Here is an 18962-nt window from a genome sequence, read left to right as displayed (position 1 = left end):
CCAAGGTTTAAGCTTTGTGGGGGATGGATGTGTGGGCAGGATGTAGAAATTTGTTTGAATATCAATGTCTCATGTGTCAGGTGTAGTGTGCAAAATGGTTTTTTCGAAGTCATCTGCACCAGATTTGTTGTCAGTTAACTGTGTCAAACCAAAATAGGGGCCATGGTCCTAAAACAGCAACAGATTCTCTATGTGATGATCCCAAAACATTAATGGTAAAGCAACAGTAGAAGTGTTGCACCTGAAATGATGACTTGATCAGGCATAAAATTACAACAACTCGGTAAGATTGTGATCATGTAAATACTTGTAACAAAATACATCAACTCAAAAAGACCCATAAAAAGTCACCAGCTCTAAAGTGCTGTCAAATGCAGTTTTACCTTTTGTGTGACCTTTCCTCTCAGCCATTCTTACAAAAAGGGTGGCTCTTCCTGCTGTGGAAGAAGCAAGTCAGACCTCTTCCATCATGTGAATCTGTAATGACACTTGTTTGGTGTACCATGGAGATGAAACACTACACAGCTCTTGGAGCTTTATATAGATATATATCTGGCTCTACTAGTGGCTTATGTAATTGATTTGATAGACAGTGGAAATTAAGGTTTCTAGTTCCAGGTTTAAGCTTTAGAAGATTTTTCTTCTAAAGGACATCTCTTGATCCAGAAAGAATCATAAATCACAGGACTTGACTTTTTTTTCCCATACTACTTTGAGTATACAGTGTTTTAGTTTCCCAGGCTAGGAAGCCTTATTTCTCTTTCCAGTGTTGCTAGAAATCTTGTTCATCTTTTTAAGCCTTAGGACATTTAACACGAAGTGAGATATTGAGCCTATGAACCTGTTAAAATAGCCAAAAATGTTCAGTCTTCCAAAAAGGTAAGCTAGAGAGATGAGGTAGTTTAGCAGGTGACTTGGTGCTTTTTTCATACACCGTCCCCAGCAAGAGCTGTGTTAGACCTTTTGGGGTTTTGCCCCAAGGTTTGAGCTGCATGTGAGGAAGATGCTTGAAGCCAGGTGTCGTTATTAGTCGTCTTTTTTGGGGTACTATCCAGCTCTGCTACCATCTGCAGTAACATTTGTCCTGAAATGACACTGCTGTGTGTATTTTTATGTAATGTTGTTTGTTTGTTTTTCAGACACAGGATGAACCCACTGATACAAGATAGAACTAGCTAAACAGCTATAAAATGCCCAAATTTGGGTCTACAAAAACAGTTCAAGTTGAAAATTCTGACAGCAATAGCACCATGGTGGAAAAAACAACTGCAAGAAAGGTAAATTTTTTATTAATGCCCCTTTAATTTCAGTAAAATGAAGCATGTTTCATGATTTTTGTTGCTGTAATTGGAAGAAATAAATATTAATCTGTGTTCTGATGTATTCAGTATTGAAAAAAGTTATACATTTTTACATTTATTTAACTGTAAGTTAAACTGTGGGATAGAGTTCTACTTTTATTGTAATGTGGAAGTTAATTTAAAAGGAGCTGGATGCTTTGGTTTTATTTGATATAAGTTAGTATATAGTCTCCATATCTTAGCTAATTTGAAATCTTCATGTACTCACAAGAACAACAATCCATATTTTATTTTATTTTACTGTGTATTTCTCTCTGTAACAAACACACAAGATGTGTGAAGGCCTGTGACAGAGCACAGACCAAAAAAACCCAGCAGTTTCCAATATCCCTTTATAACAGAGGGACTTACTCCCTCTGTGAGGGAGGACTTAAAAGCAAAATGCTGCACAAAGCTTTAGAGTAGCTCCTGTACAAGGGAGTCCCATCTAAAAATTGTACAGTCCATTTTTTGAGTGTTGGAAAATGAAGGAATATCATGTCATGCTGAAGGGTTGTTTGTTGTTTATAAGTGTGAAGTATCCCATGATTTTCAGAGTTCTGGAGGCAAGTTTCAAATCACCCAGTTCTTCAGTTTGTCTGCCTAGTACACTTGTACAATAGACCACGGATTTATCTGTGCTACTAATGAATAACAGAAGCTGGAGTAATCCTCTCCATTGACAATGATGAGTGACATGTATATTGCCCTAAGGAGAGAGAATCTGTTTGTTTCCCAACAATCTATAAAACTGTCTTCTCTAGAAAAGGATTTTCTGTGTGTGTGTGGTCATACTTACTCTTGTGTCAAAATCTGTATTCTCTGCAAGACCATCTGATGATGAATGGATATAAGACAGGAGGAGGTTAAAAAACAGGAAAAGATTAGAAGATTCAGCATCTACTTGTAACTTTTTATCTTCCACAAACATTCATAGAAACCTTTAGACCTTTCAGTCTCTTTCTACTTTGTTTCATTGGTCCCAGTAAAGTGAGGCAAAGGTAATTCTTTCTGCTGACCCTGATGGACTACTTAGATAGGACGAGGAAGATAACAGAATAAAATGGGGAAAGGAAATCAGCTTACTAGTAAAGGGATGAAATAATGTTGGGTTTTCTTTTTTTTTCCTATTTATTCTGGTCTTTATTTGGGATATGGTCAAGTTAATTGAAGTGTCATTCAGTAATTTAGGGAAAGAGTAGGGAATGGAAGTTTGATAAATGCTGTGAATATGGAATCCCAATGATGGACTGATGAAGTTGATATCAAAAAGTAAGCTGATAAACTGCTTGCACTGTTCTGTCCAATGTTGCTCACTGTCCACCCTGGTACAGTGGACAGCTTGAGATTAGAATAATGTAGGGTTTGGTTTGGAATTGCATGATATAAAACAACTTGTAATATAAGATCCTAAATAAAACCAGAGAATTAATATTATTAATGGAGAGTAGAAGTGTTTCAGTTAATATTCCTGTATTCAGGTTTTTAGCATAATAAACACAGTTGTCGTATTTTGAGAAGGACTGAATACATGGTTATGTTAAATAGTCACTTAAACTGTCACATACCTGTTCTCTAATGGACAGTTGTCAGAAGTGTTCAGCTGGCCTTTGACTAATCTGCACTCTTCAGAGTGGATTAGGAAAGATAGAGAAAATATTGCCAAAATGTCATAATTTAGATTCAGCCAAGAGAATTATTTGAAATCAGGCAGGCTATAGGCTAAGAGTAAAGTGTGAGTTTGAACAACACAAAGTCATGAAGGTAAATCTGTGCTACATACACAAATATAGAGATCTGACGTAAAGATTGACCAGGACAAATCAACAGTGATAATTTTAATGAAATATCTTCAAAAGGTAGTGGAAATATCTGTAAAGCAAATAAGGATTTTTCTCAATGCATAAACATCTGCAGCCATGAATTTAAAAGTTATAGTTCTTAAATCATTAGAAGTATGAAAAATGTTAGGGATTCCTTAGCTAATGTAATTGGTGTTAGGAAGTGCTGAGGCCTAGTGTGAAATAATGTTCATAAAAAAACAGTGCCTCTTACAAGTGACAAGTATTTCTAAAGGGTACCAGTCCATAAAAAAATCCTCATTCTTCACAAAATAAAAACTGTAGCGACCTAAATGGCATAAGACTATTCCAATGGTTAGCATAAGATAAATGAAAAAACACTTGCAGGGCTTTATTTTCATTTCATAGTTTTTACACTATGGTTTAGCTGGTTCTAATTGTGCACTCTTAGTTGTTGACAGAGAAATGTAGTGAAGTTACTGTTGTTATTATTAGGCATAATCTTTCATATTTGTCCAGAAATTAATGCCTATTATGCAGTCCTAACAACCAGTGAATAGCTATGTGAATCAACTATGTGTTCAGGTCTTCTGAGAACTCAAAAGACCCATTAGAAATAACATTGTTAACTCAGCTCTTAATAAGCTGAGTTTATATCATGTATGCATTAGGGTACATGTATTTTTATTTCAGTTGCTCATCTGGCAAGCATAAAAAATAGTACAAGTGTATACAGCAGCTAGACCATCTAATGCTTGAGCTATTTTATCTCATGAGGCATGAGATATTTTGTTAACATATGAACATGATAAAATTTTAATTTGTGTGAATTTATACTTCATATGGCCAAACTACGGAAGTAAACTATGGAGATCTCTTCCAAAGGAGAAGCACATTTGGAGTTTGTAAGAATTAATTCTCTCCTTGGAAGACTCCAACAATAGTGCCCAAAACCATTTGGTACCATACAGAATATGCTTCAGTATGTAATTATCTTTGATAGGCAGAAAAAGAATGCTTGTTCTCCCAGGGCTTAGTACATCTGCTAGATTATATGGCTCTCTGTTGTCTCCTTTTGTGTCTTGTCATTCATTGTAGCAGTACCAGACAATAGAGCTGGAATGGGATATCAAGAAATTCTCCAGACTGCTGTTTGTTAGCCTTCTGAGACAGTTCCTGTTGAACAGATTAAAAATGTGTTCCTCATCATAGCACACTAGTATGGTTTTGTTGACAGGGAAAATTCTTGCTTGTTACTACATCCTCCAGTGAGGCATGCATTAAACGTTGAGACATGCAGATCCAGTTCATCCATTTGCCCCAGAGTAGAATAAGCTGTACTCAGTTCCTGACAGATGTTTGCCAGACCTTTTCTTTAAAGGCTTGCCTGATGGAAATTCCTGTCTCCTTGGGCAGTTTATTCTGATTCTTAATTATGCTGACTGGCATAGAGTTAGATACTTAGTAGAAGGATAAATAACCTTTGCTAGTCTCCTGTTGCAGTCTAAACCCATTAAATGTTCTCTAGCTGTAAGTGGACATGGAGAGTATGTAATGCTTTTCACTTTGCAGCAGTAGTTTAGTTTTCTGAACATCAACATCTCTTCAGGGTTTTTCTGATTAGCAGTTTTCACTTGAGATTAATCAGCCTCTTTAGAAAGTCCACAGGATTTACAGATTATTTTATAAAAAATGTCAACTTCATTTTAGGTTGCTTACATGGGTCACATTAAAGTAATGCAACAGACCTGTTGATGCTGAGTTTTGAACCTTGCCTTACACCCTGAGAAAGAGATGTCCACGCTTTTGCAGTGACTAGGAACAATTGGAACAGTGAATGCTCACTCTTGAAAATGGAATGCCTGGTCTAACATGCAGGGTTTCTACTTCCTACTTGTACTTCCTCTACTTCCTTTACTTGGAGTTAAATCCAGGATGCCATTAAGAGTTTTCTGTCTTCTAACCCAGCATTTTATGATGGCACAGTTAATTATTTTTATCGGTTTGTAGGACCTTGGTTTTATCCTGGCTTTTCCTATTTTGTTTTGTATTAAGACTGCTTTTCAAATCGGTCATTTTACATTTGCCTTGCCAGGGCTCTTTGCTTCTTCTTCTCTTTCAGTTGTGATGGTGTCTGCATATCTGATTGGTGGCAATGCTGAAATAGAGATACAAAAATAATAAATAGCATCAACTTCATACAGACTTCTCAAACAGCCTGTTCGTTGCATCTTTTGGATTGGAAAGTCCACCACTGAATGCTGAATGCTTATTTCCACATTAGCTAAAGAACAAAATAGTCTCCCTTTTATTTTCAGTTTCTGTGTATTCTATGTATAGCCTTTTCTAAAATTTTCAATGTGTTTTTGTTTACCTGAAAGTATGCACTTTGAACTGTCTCTCCTCCTAATTAGAGTATCACAAAATTAATTTTCAGTCATTATTCAACAACTAGTGCATCGTTCATAATATTTAACATAATACATATAAGCAATTTAAGAATGAATGTAACACTATCAAATTACTTAAGCAGCTTGTGCCTCTTTGTGAGCACCTACTGATGTTTTTTACTGAGGAATGCCCTCAAAAAAGGAATTCTTTTTAGAGATTACCAACTGCAAAAAGTTGTGGGTTTTTTTTTCTCTACTGAACAAGTTGAAACCAAGATTTTCTGCTTAGAAATTTTAAATTATTTTTAGCTCATCCTTTTTATTGCATAGTACTAAACATAAGATAATATTCTAGAGAAAGAAATAAAATTTTGATGCCACTTCATATTGTGGGAAATTCACATACATAGATAGGAGAAATAATTGGTTTGTTTGAAACAAGGGATGAGAAAGCTCTTGGTGGGGTTGGCTCAAGTTGGAAACTTGTCTGTGTGGTGGAAGAGATGGAGAAAGGCTTAATGGAGTTTGGGTCTGCTCTTGCCAACTTTGAGATGCATTTGGAAATGATGGCTTGTAGGATGGATTAACTTCTTTCATAACTAATACCACAGGCACTGTATGTTCCAAGGGCCCAGGGGAGTCTTAAGGGGTTTGGGTTTTTAGATTTTTTTTTTGTTCTAGCATGTAAAAAAAAAAAAAAAGGAGAGGGTGTTGTTTCCTTTGGGCTTTTGAAGGAGAGTTGTCTTTGGTTTTGTTGTGTGGATTTTATTCTGCATTTTACTTTGATTTTTTGGGTTTCTAAACTTAGAGTGAATATGACAGGTGTTCTCTGAGGGCAGCAACCTTTATACTTCAGGAATTCTGTTGATACAGACTAATGCCTTCTTTGTCATTTCCCTTGTACAGATATTTGTCTTCTGAAGTTTGTAGGGCTTGTTACAGGTTCTTGTTCTAATCACTTCTGCCTAACTTTTTAGCAACATTTTAAACTCAGCATGTCAGATGATGTCTTCCTACCTGAGTTTGGTTTCTTTGAAGAAAAAGGAAAGGTGCCTTTGAGAACAGTACCTCTACTTTAGGTTATTTTTTAGTTTTTCTCCAATCAGAATAAAACTTAAGAAGTACCAAGGACCAGCTTTTTGGTTTTCAGTGATTGGCAAGGGAGTGTATATTCTTCTTCTACCTTTAGGAAGTTAATCTATTAGTACTTTCATCTGATCGTGTGTTAAGAATGACATAAAGCTGTAGAGTTGTGATAGCTGACAGAGTAGATAATTGTTTCTGCAGCATGTATTGTACAGAAAAGATATCTCTGCATTGCAACTTGATTGATAGCTAAGATGTTGGGTTTGCAGAGAGTTCTCTCAAGAGTTCTCTCTCTTTACACTAACCTGATATCTTTTGCATTCTTTCCTCCTATATTAGTGAAGTAATCAAGTATAAGTTAATAGTGAACCTGTTTAGGTTTTTCTCTGTTTATTTGAAATATGGGTTATAAGCCAAAATCTCTAGATATATACAATTCAAGAATCCAAATAGCTTGTACCTTTTTTCTTCTAAATTTGATATCTGTTTAAAACATTTCTTCATAGATTTTTCTCAATTGAAACATTGCACTATTATTGTTGAAATAGAAAGGGAATTACATATTGATGGATCACAGGGTGGGAGTGGAGGCAGGGGAGGGTAATTAGAAGGGTTTTTGGGGGTTTGCAATTCACAGTCTAAATTTCAATGGGGGCTTTTAATGTGCTTTTAGTGGGATTGTTATGGTCAGGGAAGGAAATTGGGGTGGTCATCAAGACTTGGCAAATTCTCGTTCAGTTTATGTTGCTCCTTTGCTAATTAGTCAATCCTCTAATAGTGAACAGCATTTCTACAGTGATGTGTCTGAAAGTAGACATAACATAGAAGTTAGTAATTTAAAAAATAAATGACAATTGATTCTTTTGTTTATTGAATAAATTTTGTAATACACGTACTTATACACATGCATTCTCACATATCAGTCTTTTCAGTCTGTATACATTATAAGACTGTCCTGCTTTATGCAAAAATTACTTAGTATACTTTTTATTTATATTAGAGCAAGGACAAGATTGCATCCTACAGCAAAACTCCAAAAGTGGATAGGAGTGATGTGGGGAAGGAGATGAAAGAAAAGTCTTCCATGAAACGTAAACTTCCTTTTACAATTAGTCCATCCAGAAATGAAGATCGCAATTCAGACGCAGGTAGAACCTTTTTATTTCCTTAACTAATTATTTGTTGGTAAAATACGTCCTAACTTAATTAATTGTATGTTATGTTTTTACGTGGATTTTTTTTCCTCTTTAAAAAGAATACTAAGTATAAAAGTTGCTTGCTTCCTTCTGATTGTTGCATCTCAGTCTGATAGGCTTTCATCCTATCATTAGCAATAGTCAGCATGCCACCTTCATTGATCTATATTCTCCAGTTGTTTCCTAACCTCATTCTTTTCTTCTGTTTCAGTAACAAATCTTTCTTTGTTTTGTCATCCCTAGAGGTCCATTTGTTCAAATGAGTTAACAGATGAAAAACCATGTGAATGCCTTGATTTGAGACACAGCTGTCAGCCTTTCATAGCCTTTTTTGGGGAGGGAGCTTTGGATAGATTGGTAGATGTACTGTCCTTCATAGAAAAGGTTGCTAGGGTGACAGAACTAACTAAACTAGGCATGGAGAGCACACTTTCCTTTCAGTTTAAGTTCCTATCACCTGTACCTTCTCTGCAGAGCCTAAGTAGTTCTTCCCAGCTTAGGCTTATTTATATTAGAACTGATTTCAAGGCTTCAAACTGCCATTCTTAACACAGTTCTTTTCAAATCAAGATGGATGGAGCTGGATACATTCCAAGAGGTACAGTTATCTCTGGGTTTAGATAATTAATTATCTGTGTCATTCTGCAATAATAGTTCAGTAATAGTTGGGTTGATAACCAAGCAGCATCCATGGCCAGCAGAACGCATTGAGATTCCCCAAATTTCTCAAAGGCTCAGTGCTACAGTTTTTTTATATGTTGCTTATTGTACATTTGAATATTTTCATGACCAGAGAGTTCCCTTAATATGCTTAGATTTAAATGCGAGGTAGAAGTGTATACCTCAGTGTGAGTTTAATTTTTGTTCAGGATTGATTTCATGCAGATTTGGCTCCTTGATAATACAAGCATATTTTTATTACTGTAAAGAGACTGTAGTATGAAATCCATATTTGAAATAGTCACATTACAAAACAATGCTCTTGGCTTTAGTTCTCTTCCCAGTGATTTTACAGCATTCTTGCACTTTTCACGATACCATCTGATTTTGAAAAGACCATGTCTAAATTAGAAGTATGCTCCCAGCATCTGCTTTATTAAATTTTTTGCTTGATATTAGACCATAACTATTTCTTCATAATGGAAGTAGATGTATTTAGCTGTAATGTTAAATATATATTGAAAGTTTTCTCTGTTGCAAATCTTTTGACATGTCCTCTTACCCCCATCAACTTTAAATAAGTCATTGTCCCAAGCATCTTGTAAAGTAGCAGAACTTTTTGTGGGTTTTTTGATATAGCATCTATTGTTACAGTGCCACAAACAAGATTGATTACTTCAGACGCTTAGATATGCACAAAAATACAATGGTCACACTGACAAATTTCTGACAATTTTTTTTTTTGTCAGAAGTTTTAGCAGGGAAGTGAAATAGACAGTTCAAATAGGGGCAAGAAATATTTAGCATAAAAGTAGAAGGCATATGGCTCTTAACTGTGCTAGCAAATGCCACAGCTTGGTCAACATTTAATTTCTGCTGAGGTGAGCAGGTTAGAGCAACTGCCCTTTTGCAGGTGGGAAACTTGGTACATAAACCTTCCAGAAACTTCAGAGCAGGAGCACTGCTAGGATGAAAAAACTGTTCCTGTAATGCAGATTCTGTGCCTAACCAATTAGATTAGACCACTGGGAATTAGACACTTACACTGGTGCCAGGTTTGTCACTGACATGGATTAGGAGTGACATCAGTGATCATGAAATGCAGTGCTGCTTCTGGCACAAACATGGCATTATACATGGAAAAGGTTTGCTGTCACTGAGCTAAACTGTTACTTCTGACAGAAGTGTCTCCCTGATAGCTGTGTACAGAAAATGGTAAATGTTGAGAAAGAAATAAGTAAGGTTTTGGAAATTAGAGTGTAATTGGACACAGAGGGGGAAGAAGAAAAGATAATGAAAAGCTTCCTATCAGCTTTAAGGTCTTTAAAAATATGTCTGAGTTAAAAATCCCTAAATGTAAAAGTAGCTAGAGGTACTTAAAAATTTTTAGTTTCATAGTTTAATAAATGGTTTATCCCCAAGATACATTATAGGGTTACTAGCTGATTGTAGAAACTCCATGACAATTGGATTTCATCCTGTTTAGACATGTAAACGAGTCAAAGAATGGTGATACATAATTTTTAGAGCGTTACATCATTAAAGGTTTCTTGGTTCTAGTTCCAGGATTTTCTGTAAACTTAAATTTTGTCCTTTTTTTTTTTTTTTTTTGCTGATTTTTGTAAAAATTGCTCCTTTTTCTGGTGGGCTTTTTTTGTTTTGTTGTGTTGTGTTTCAGGTTTTGTCTAAATATTGCAAGTGATAATGAACATATACAGCCAAAATGAAAGTTGACATAACACAGAAATGTTTTGGGTTTTTTTTTTCCATTTGATTTCTGCAACACTGTACACAAAGTACATTTTACACCCAGTCAGTTTTGGCAAGACTGAAACCAAACAGCATTTGTAGAGTCTAGAACAATTATAGCCCACCTCTTTATCTAATTTTTTTTCATAAGCAAATGCTGCAATAAATTTATATTCAGTGTTATGAGATTGAGCCTTTTAGTTACTTTCTTAACAATTTGATACCCATGAAGATTGCAGCCAGTTGAGAAGGCTGCAGGAGCTGCCACGTCTGTGCAGGTCTGGAGGATAATGTGAGTCCCAGGAGGGCTGTGGCCCTCTGAAGAGGCCCCTGGGAACAGGACACACCTGGAAGGACACTCTGTCCCTGTCTTTATCAGCAGCATCCTGTTGTGTTTCTTCTGTTGTGCAGGGCTGTGACACTCCCCTGGCTGTGGTGGCTTCCCGAAACTGAGAGCTCCGTTGTGACATCTCTGTTCTTGGTCAGAGCAACCACAAAAAAATAATACAATGTATACATCCTGCAGGCAAATTTGTTTATACTGCAGTGTAGCTTTAACCTATTTATAAGTAACTCTTAGGAAGGAGTCTACATGCAAGCTTTGATTGAAACTACTGGATTGGATGATCAAAGCAGAATTATTTTTCGAATATTTCAAAATCAATTCTCTGATTTTAAGTCTCCCAATCCAAAACCATAATTTGATTGAAAAGCCATCCGTTATTTAGACTGCTTAAACAGAGTTGCTTAAATTTTCTTAATTTATTTAAGTAATCTGGTTAGTTTTAAGTAACCTCTGATGCAGTTATTGGAATAAGAACAATAGGTGTTGATTTTGCAGAGGTCAGATTTGTTTGCTTTCTCCACCATACTAGTCTGAAGAGAGAAGCTAGAATTTTTCATAATAATTAAACATAACTGCAGATCCTAAAAATATTTCAGTTGTTAAGAGAGTCTTGTTACAGAGTTGATTATTCAGGAACAACAATGAGTTACAATTACACTGAATGTGGTAATTTGTTAATCTTTCTTGGAAATTATGTTATCCAGATTTACTATTTATAGCAGGATCTTGGTTTTGTTTTCTGACTCCTTCAATTTCAGTTTTTCAAGTAGTCCAAACCTGGCACAGTCATGCTTCTTTTAGCACTTAGTTGACATCCAGAAGAGCAAAACAGCTGACCTCTTCTTGCTGCATGGGTACATCACAGTAACACAGTTCCTGTGCTCATGATTTCTGTAGTTAAAGAGGTTTGTGGGAGTGTTGGAGGGAGCATTCACAAACTGCTTGCTGGATTTGGGCTTATTGTTCAACTATAACAACTTCATTTAACTGTTGTTTGGGATACAGGCAGGAAAGTGGAGGTGGTTTTGTTAAGTAAATATGTCATAAACTTTCGTTAAATAAATATGTCATAAACTTGATTAATTAGATATCACAGTAGTACCTTGAAATCTCTTCATTGTTAAATGCACTGTGGGGTCTCTGCATCACATTCTAAGCTTTCTCTTTCCCTGAGGGTAGGAAACACAGCCAGTCATGATGTGTTTCTCTTGGAAGTAACTTGGAAGTAACTTCAGTCAGGTTGCAGCGATCACACAGAGCTCCATAAACTCTATCTCTGAACTTCATCATCTGCAGAAGTGGTCTTGACCTAGAAATGAACATATTATTCTTTGGTTGTATATCATTCAATCTTCTGACTTCATAACATTCATTTCAAGCACTTCATATTTTAATTTTGCATGGTCCTTTTTTTTGATCCTGTTAATTTTTACAATTTAGACTATATTGGTAGTCTTTTACATAAAAACAGTGTATGATGAGCCCTGAAGTTTGAATTTGGGGTTTGGATTTTGGGGGTTTTTTTGCCTAATTTCCTTTATCCACTGAGGTGATTATTTTACTAAATGAAAGACTCTCTTAGTTTGGCATGATTTGTTTTGAGAAATCCACATATTACATTACTTAATAATTTAATTTTCCAATACATTAAAAATTACTTGAGGGGGTATTTGTAATTTATCTAATTGGGGAAAAAAAGGCAAGCAAACAAAAAACCAGATATATTATTGGTTGCCTTGGGACAAAATCTGTCATGTGTAAATTATCCTAAAACAATCACCAGTGTCTCTGATGTTCCTCGTGCCAGTACGTTTTAAGTGTTGTGGGTGGATTTCATTGAGCCCTTTTACAGATAAGTACTCAGATGCTCCTGAATTCCTGTTTCACAAAACCTGAGTATTTCAAAATATTTTTTTTAATGTTCATTGAAAAGCTTGTGTTGCCAAGGGAAAACCTCAAAGAGCTATAGTCCAGAGGGGTTTGGCTGTGTATTATGAAGTTTATTTAATAAAAGTGATTGAACATGAAGACACTGGAAGAGTTCTAGAGTTTATTTTTTTAATAAAAAGTGAAAAAAATCTCTTATGTTCTATTTCTAATGAACATAAGTTCATTTCTAACTGCTGAAGAACAGCAGAAAGTGATGAGAATGTGAATGTAATAGAAGATATTTGTATTCCATAGAACCTGAAAACAAAGTATAGAAAATGTAAAAAGCAAAAACAAACAAACAAACAAAAAAAAAACCACAACAAACCAAAAGAAACCAACAACAAAAAAACCCCAAACCAACTTGGGTTTCATAGTCATTTTTATACATTATATTCTATCTAAACTTAATATCTTAAACTGATTCTTTTCCTTTATGAGGGAAGTTTTTACTGTTCAAATTGTAGAAACATCAAGTTCACAGTGGTGAAAGTTTTCTGTTACTGTAAGATGAAGAATAGCTGAGAAGTTGAAGTTCCTAAATGTTAAGTTGGTCACATCCTATTAAAGTGCGCTATGTGTTGGTATTCTTGGAACATGGATTTTTTTGTTTTGATGTATAGAACCTTTTCTTTTATATGCCATACTCACTTTCTCTTGGGTTTTTTTGTTGTTGTTGTTTTTTTTTTTTTTCCAGGCTTTTTTGTTTCAGTTTTTGTTGTTGTTTGTTTGTTTGTTTGTTTGTTGCTTTCTTCCACCCCTCTTGTCAGAACCAGTTCATATCCATGAGATCTTGGGGCAGGATTATCAGGTGCACCTGCTATAATCTTAAGACTCTTTTGTTGATCCTATTGATTTTTTTTGTTGAACTGTTTAGATTTACTGACAACATATTTCAAGTCTAATATCCATTTAAATTAAATTGTCTCCTTTTGAGCAGTAAGTGCATAATTACAGTATAACTTGGTGAGAACAGGTGTTCTTATTTGATGCTTTTGATTTGTAAGATCTAGAAATGCTTTGCAAACACTGTGTTAATAAAGTGTAATAGAAGAATAATTTACCACTGAAATGGAGCACTGAACATGAGGCAGGAATAAATTGTGCTGATTTAAAAAAAAGCAAAACCAAAAAACTCAGACAATCTCAATATATAAAAAAGTAAAACCTAGATAATCAAAAACTTTATTTCATTTATTTTGATACATTATTTTCTTGAGCTGAAAATAGGTATAGAATGGTCAGGAATAATTCAGAATGAAAATAAGTGTGTTTTTCAAGGAAAGAATCATGAGCAGTAAATAGCATATGCTAAGAAATATCTGATTATGCTGGTCAATCTGAAATGTGTTATTTCAATGGAAGTACTAAATTTGTATGCTGTATCTTTTCATTGCAGAAAGAACAGCATGCTTGCAGTAAAAAATTTAAAGTACAATTTTATTGTTAAGGGTTTTTTTTAATTTTCCTACACAGATGTTTTTACCAATAGGGCACAACACAACTAGTGCTGATTTGGATATTGAATTAGTTTTTTAGGTATTCAAGACTCTGAGTTGCCTGCAGATTAGGAATAAAAAAAACATCATTTGATTCTGTAAAAGGGATCTTATTTCCTTTTTAAACATGATGGATAAATAAAAAACCTCTATAAATGTATAGCGGTTTTTGAAATATATACATGGGTCAGTAGATTTCCATTCTTAAATACTCTCACTGGCAATTGTTTAGCCCATAAAATCATGTATTTCTTATGGGTCAGTATGGAATTCAAGATAAGAACTGTTGATATGCCTTGCTGTGCCTCAAGTGCACTGCATTACTAGAGCTTGTGTCTGTAATCAGGCCTAGAAAGTGAGAAGAAAGGCTAGAAGAAGGCTAGGAAGGCAGAAAATAGTTGAGGAAAAGGATGGTACAAGAAAGCAAGCAGAACTATAGAAAGTTAAAAGATAACTAGGAACTTAAAAGGGACTTAAGATTCTAATTTTTACATCTGCAGAAGTTCAGTGCAGTTTTCCTCAGTGGAGTCCTCTGTTTTAAGGTTTTCCTCTTTTGCTGATGATGAGATTTCTTGGTTTTGGTGGGAGTTTTGTTTTATTTTTGATGTGTTTATTCAGATGTGTAATTTTAGCTCCTGGTTTAAAACTTGGAGATGAAATATTAAACAGTTTTGGTAAATATTGATAAAGGAAAGGAGTTATGTATATAAAATAGCTGTATGCTTTTGAAGGATATGAATTCTGGAGAAGAAATTGCTTTAAGACAAAATACCTGGATGAGTTTGAGAGAAACAATCTTTTAACCAATTACTTAGCAGATACCAATATTAACTAGTCTGTTCCTAATTTTTACCATGGTGTCTTGAGAGAAGTAGAAGAGAGCATAGTCTCAGATCTGTATTCAATGTTGAAAGCTGACCAGCTGATTTTACAGAAATTTTAAGTTCTTGGCTTTAATCTCTGAGAATTAAAGTTGTGACATACACAGCATTCCTTCTATGAAACAGGTTTTTGATCTGTTAGAATTTTTTTGTAGTCCTGCTTACAGCTTTAAGTGCTTTATCTCAGTAGCTAATTATCCTAATATGATTAGAGCAGGTAACCAACACTAATGTAAATGCACTAAGTTAGAGGTGTAATTTCTGTTTTTCATCACCCGTCACCAGTCACATGTTTACAGGCCTTAAGAGGATGGTTTTATTTTTAGAAAAATATACTGAACTACAGTTTGAGTCTTGAAATGTTCCTATTTCTAGAGAAGGAAGGTCCGGAAAAAAAGAAAATGAAGAAGGATGCTGGGAATAAGAAATCAGCACCCGTTAGCATTCTGTTTGGTTACCCTCTGTCAGAGCGCAAACAGATGGCACTTCTCATGCAGATGACAGCAAGAGACAACAGCCCAGGTGATCTTACAGAGTTAACAGTTTTCTCCCTCCTGCCTGTTTAATTCTGTCCTAGTCAGAATATTCAGAACACTGATGTTTTTCAACAATCTTTTCTTTTTTTCAAATATTTTAAATCATTCATACTTCTGTTAAAAATTTATTTCATATGGATGATTAATCTGATGAAAAATTTTTGATCTTCTATATTTGTGTGAAAAACTTTGCACCATGATAGCTGTAAAAACTGAAAATTTAATTTCTTCCTTTGTTTATTTTTGCCTCTCAAACACTGTTCCATATGGATTATTTAAAGCCTGAAATACTTTATTTTTTTATTTTTATTGAAGCTTAATTATTACCTCATTTTCTCACTTTGGAGCAGGATATTAATTCAGGAGGAAATGGGACCATTTCCTTCTGATTCAATGGGAGAGGGGTGACATCTGATTCTTAATTCACCATTTCAAGCTGTCCTTGGTCCAGCTGCATTTAAAAAAAATCTTTATGTATGTATATGTTCTACAGGTGTAAAGTTTTTACAAAATTTCTATTTAAAAGCAAATGGGTGGGTTTCCTTAAGGAACTATCCAATCCACCCAGCTGTGGAACTTAAGGAGCTATCCAGCTGTCCAGCTGTGTTGGTACAGGTGATGATTTGTATGTAGTACAATACACAGACTGTAATTCTTTAAACTGGCATCCCACTACATAAAATTATAGTGGAATTTTGCTGGAGGAAGGGGAAGCAGGGTAGATACTGATCTGTGTGATCTCACCTTGTCTTGATTCAGGAGAATTTATACCCCAGAGTATTTGAACCTGGTAGTTTGGATAGACTTCATCTTTCCTAGAAACTTGCTTAAAATAGTAAGATTTTGCAAAATGCCCTTTTTCACATTGGAAATCAGCATTGTGCTGACACCTGTGAAGGGTGAAATGTCTTTTATTTAAATATAATTATTCACTGTCATTTATCATCTTTGAAGGCAAGTGTTGACAATCTTTTTACTTCATCTCACTTTAATTAACAGTGACCATTTAAAAACTTGTTTTGTAGATTCCACCTTAAATCATTCCTTACAAACAACACCAACACAAAAGAAAACTCCAACCTCTTCTTCAAGACAAAAGGACAAAGTTAACAAGAGAAACGAACGAGGGGAAACTCCTCTACATATGGCAGCAATTCGAGGGGATGTTAAACAGGTCAAGGAGCTAATCAGATTGGGTGCAAACGTAAATGTAAAAGATTTCGCAGGTAAGTTAATATGAGTACTCCTAACTATATAAATTAAATGTAAGACTGAATTTGTTAACAGAGGTTTCCTTTCAGTTCATGTTGTATGCAAATGAAAAAAATATAACTTCATGGAAATTCCCAAAGATGTGTTTTTCATTTCCAGTGGCAGTGGTAGTACTGGGACACTGTAGTACATAGTGTATGATTAGAACAGTGTTTTAATCCCAAGAGGTTTCAGTTGTGTCCAGGGCCTTGGTGCAGTAGACAGAAATCTGTGCACACAGATTCTGTGTTCTTGCTGAACTTGGTAGGATTGTGCTGGGCAGAATTAAATGGTGAGACTGTGGGCTATGTGAGGAAATGCAGAGTTTAGTAGTGGTGGAGGTGATGGTGCTGTGATGTGCAGTGTCTTCACTGGGACAACTGATAGGCAGCAAGGCAGAGGAGAGTGGTATGGTTGCAGTTGTCATCTAGTCCTGCTGGATTAATGACAGCTTTGATATGTCAGTATTTGATGTGTCAGTATTTGCTGTGATTTACATAATGGTTGATGAGCTTTGTTAAGTTGTAACATATACAATATTCTTAGGTTTATGGGTCTGAATTATGTTCTCAGGGAATGGTTGAGAGGAGTTGAGGTAGCAGGCCCCTGTGGAAGAAGCTGAGAACTATATAGCACAATTACTTGTCAGCTCAAACTTGACTTCAAGAGAAGATATTAATGAGATGAACTGAAATCTTGACTTTAGGTAAGAAATAGATGGGTAATTTCTTGGTTTGAAGAGGGTAGCTGAATTTGTATTTGAACATGAAGCTGCCCAGGACTGGCACGTAGAGGAAGAGAAGAAGACAAGCAGAAGTAGAACACTATGAGATCTTCAAAGAAGTTGAGAGGGGAGATGAGAAGAACTTGTTGACAAGAGCAATTTTAGAAAAGGAGGGGGAGATTCAGGGGAAGACAGGCCCATAGAAATCACTGGGAGAATAATAGAAACACTTGAAGAAGAGATGTAGTGGGTTGACCTTGGCAGGCTGCCGGACACCCATCCAGCTGCTCTCTCGCGTCCCTTCCTCAACAAGGTGTTGGGAGAAAATAAGATACAAAAAGACCCTTGTGGGTTTTATTAAAGACCTTTTAATAAGAACAGCAAAAGCTGCCTGTGCAAGCAAGGGAAGAAGAGGAATTCATTCACTACTTCCCATCATCAGGCAAATATTCAGTCCCTTCCCAGGAAGCAGGGCCTCAGCAGGTGTAACAGATGCTTGGAAAGAAAGACAATGCCATTATGTACAAACTACCCTCCTTCCCTCCTTTCAGTGAGCTTTTATTCCATGACATCCTGTGGTATGGAATACACATTTGGGTAGCTGTCCTGGCTATGTCCCCTCCCAAACTCTGGTGCAGGAGGAGGGAGAGAGAAAACCATGACATTTCACAAGCCCTGTTCAGCAGTAGCCAAAACACCAGTCTGCTGTGAGTACTGGTGTTGCTCCCAAATGCAGTGCACATTACCGTAGGGGTTGCTCTTAAGGAAGTTAACTTCACAGCTTCATCTCAGTCTGACCTAGGGCAGATATTTTATTTTAAAGGCAGATGAAAGGAAAAGGACAGTGGCTGAGAACTGGTTCTGAGAATCAATTGGAAACAAGTTGTTGGAGGCTTCATTCAAAATTCTGGAGGAGTTGTTTGGGATCAAGTGAGATATTTTTTTATTGGTGATCTGAAGTGAGAAGCAGACATGGCTGAACTTCAAAATACTGCGCAGAGGGAGAGATCAAGAAGAGGGGGAGGATTAAAGTAGTGAGTCATGAGTGGAGAAAAGTAGGAATTTAGGATGCAGTGTAGTTTAGAGAATTAGAGGTTTTTTAGCTAAGGATTTGGCAGAACTAAAGGAGCAGAAAATGAATTAGTAATGGAGGAAGTAACCCTGTTCATGGGATATCTGCCAGAATGATACTGCTGTGTGAGAACAAGAGTAAAGGAAACAGATACTGACAGCAAGCCAGCACTAGAGTTGGCAGGCTGGACATTGTGAAAGGATGGAAAAGCAAAGCAGTGGAGAAAAATAAGTTATGAAGGTAATTAATACAGAGAATAAAAGGGATCAGAGGGCTGAGAGCAGAAGAGTGTTATCATGTTGGTGAGTGTGAAAAGGGCAAATGCCAAGAAAATGGAAAGATGGAGGTGGTAGCCAGACAGTGCTGGAAGTGAGTAACCCAAGTGATGATTGAAGAGGAAATTTAGTGTATGAAGAACAGAAAGAAGTGTTTTGCTTTAGAATAACTTAGAACCTTTTTTCTTTTTTTCCTTTTTTTTTCTTTTTCCTTTTTTTTTTTTTT

The 18962-nt window shown here is 35.8% G+C and overlaps 1 protein-coding gene across 1 annotated transcript in view; it reads left to right on the top strand.

The window, feature by feature from the left end:
- Positions 1-18962, top strand: part of ANKRD12 (ankyrin repeat domain 12) — a 59363-nt gene that overhangs the window by 18181 nt on the left and 22220 nt on the right. Inside the window, exons 2-5 of the mRNA XM_036401280.2 lie at positions 1140-1277; positions 7619-7766; positions 15254-15400; positions 16440-16640. Of these exons, the coding sequence (XP_036257173.1) occupies positions 1191-1277; positions 7619-7766; positions 15254-15400; positions 16440-16640 (583 nt within the window). The 5' untranslated portion in view covers positions 1140-1190. The remainder of the gene's footprint in view (positions 1-1139; positions 1278-7618; positions 7767-15253; positions 15401-16439; positions 16641-18962) is intronic.

The sequence above is a fragment of the Molothrus ater genome, chromosome 1, assembly GCF_012460135.2.
Source record: "Molothrus ater isolate BHLD 08-10-18 breed brown headed cowbird chromosome 1, BPBGC_Mater_1.1, whole genome shotgun sequence".
NCBI classification, from domain to species: domain Eukaryota; kingdom Metazoa; phylum Chordata; class Aves; order Passeriformes; family Icteridae; genus Molothrus; species Molothrus ater.
This window is presented reverse-complemented; position numbering and strand designations above follow the sequence as displayed.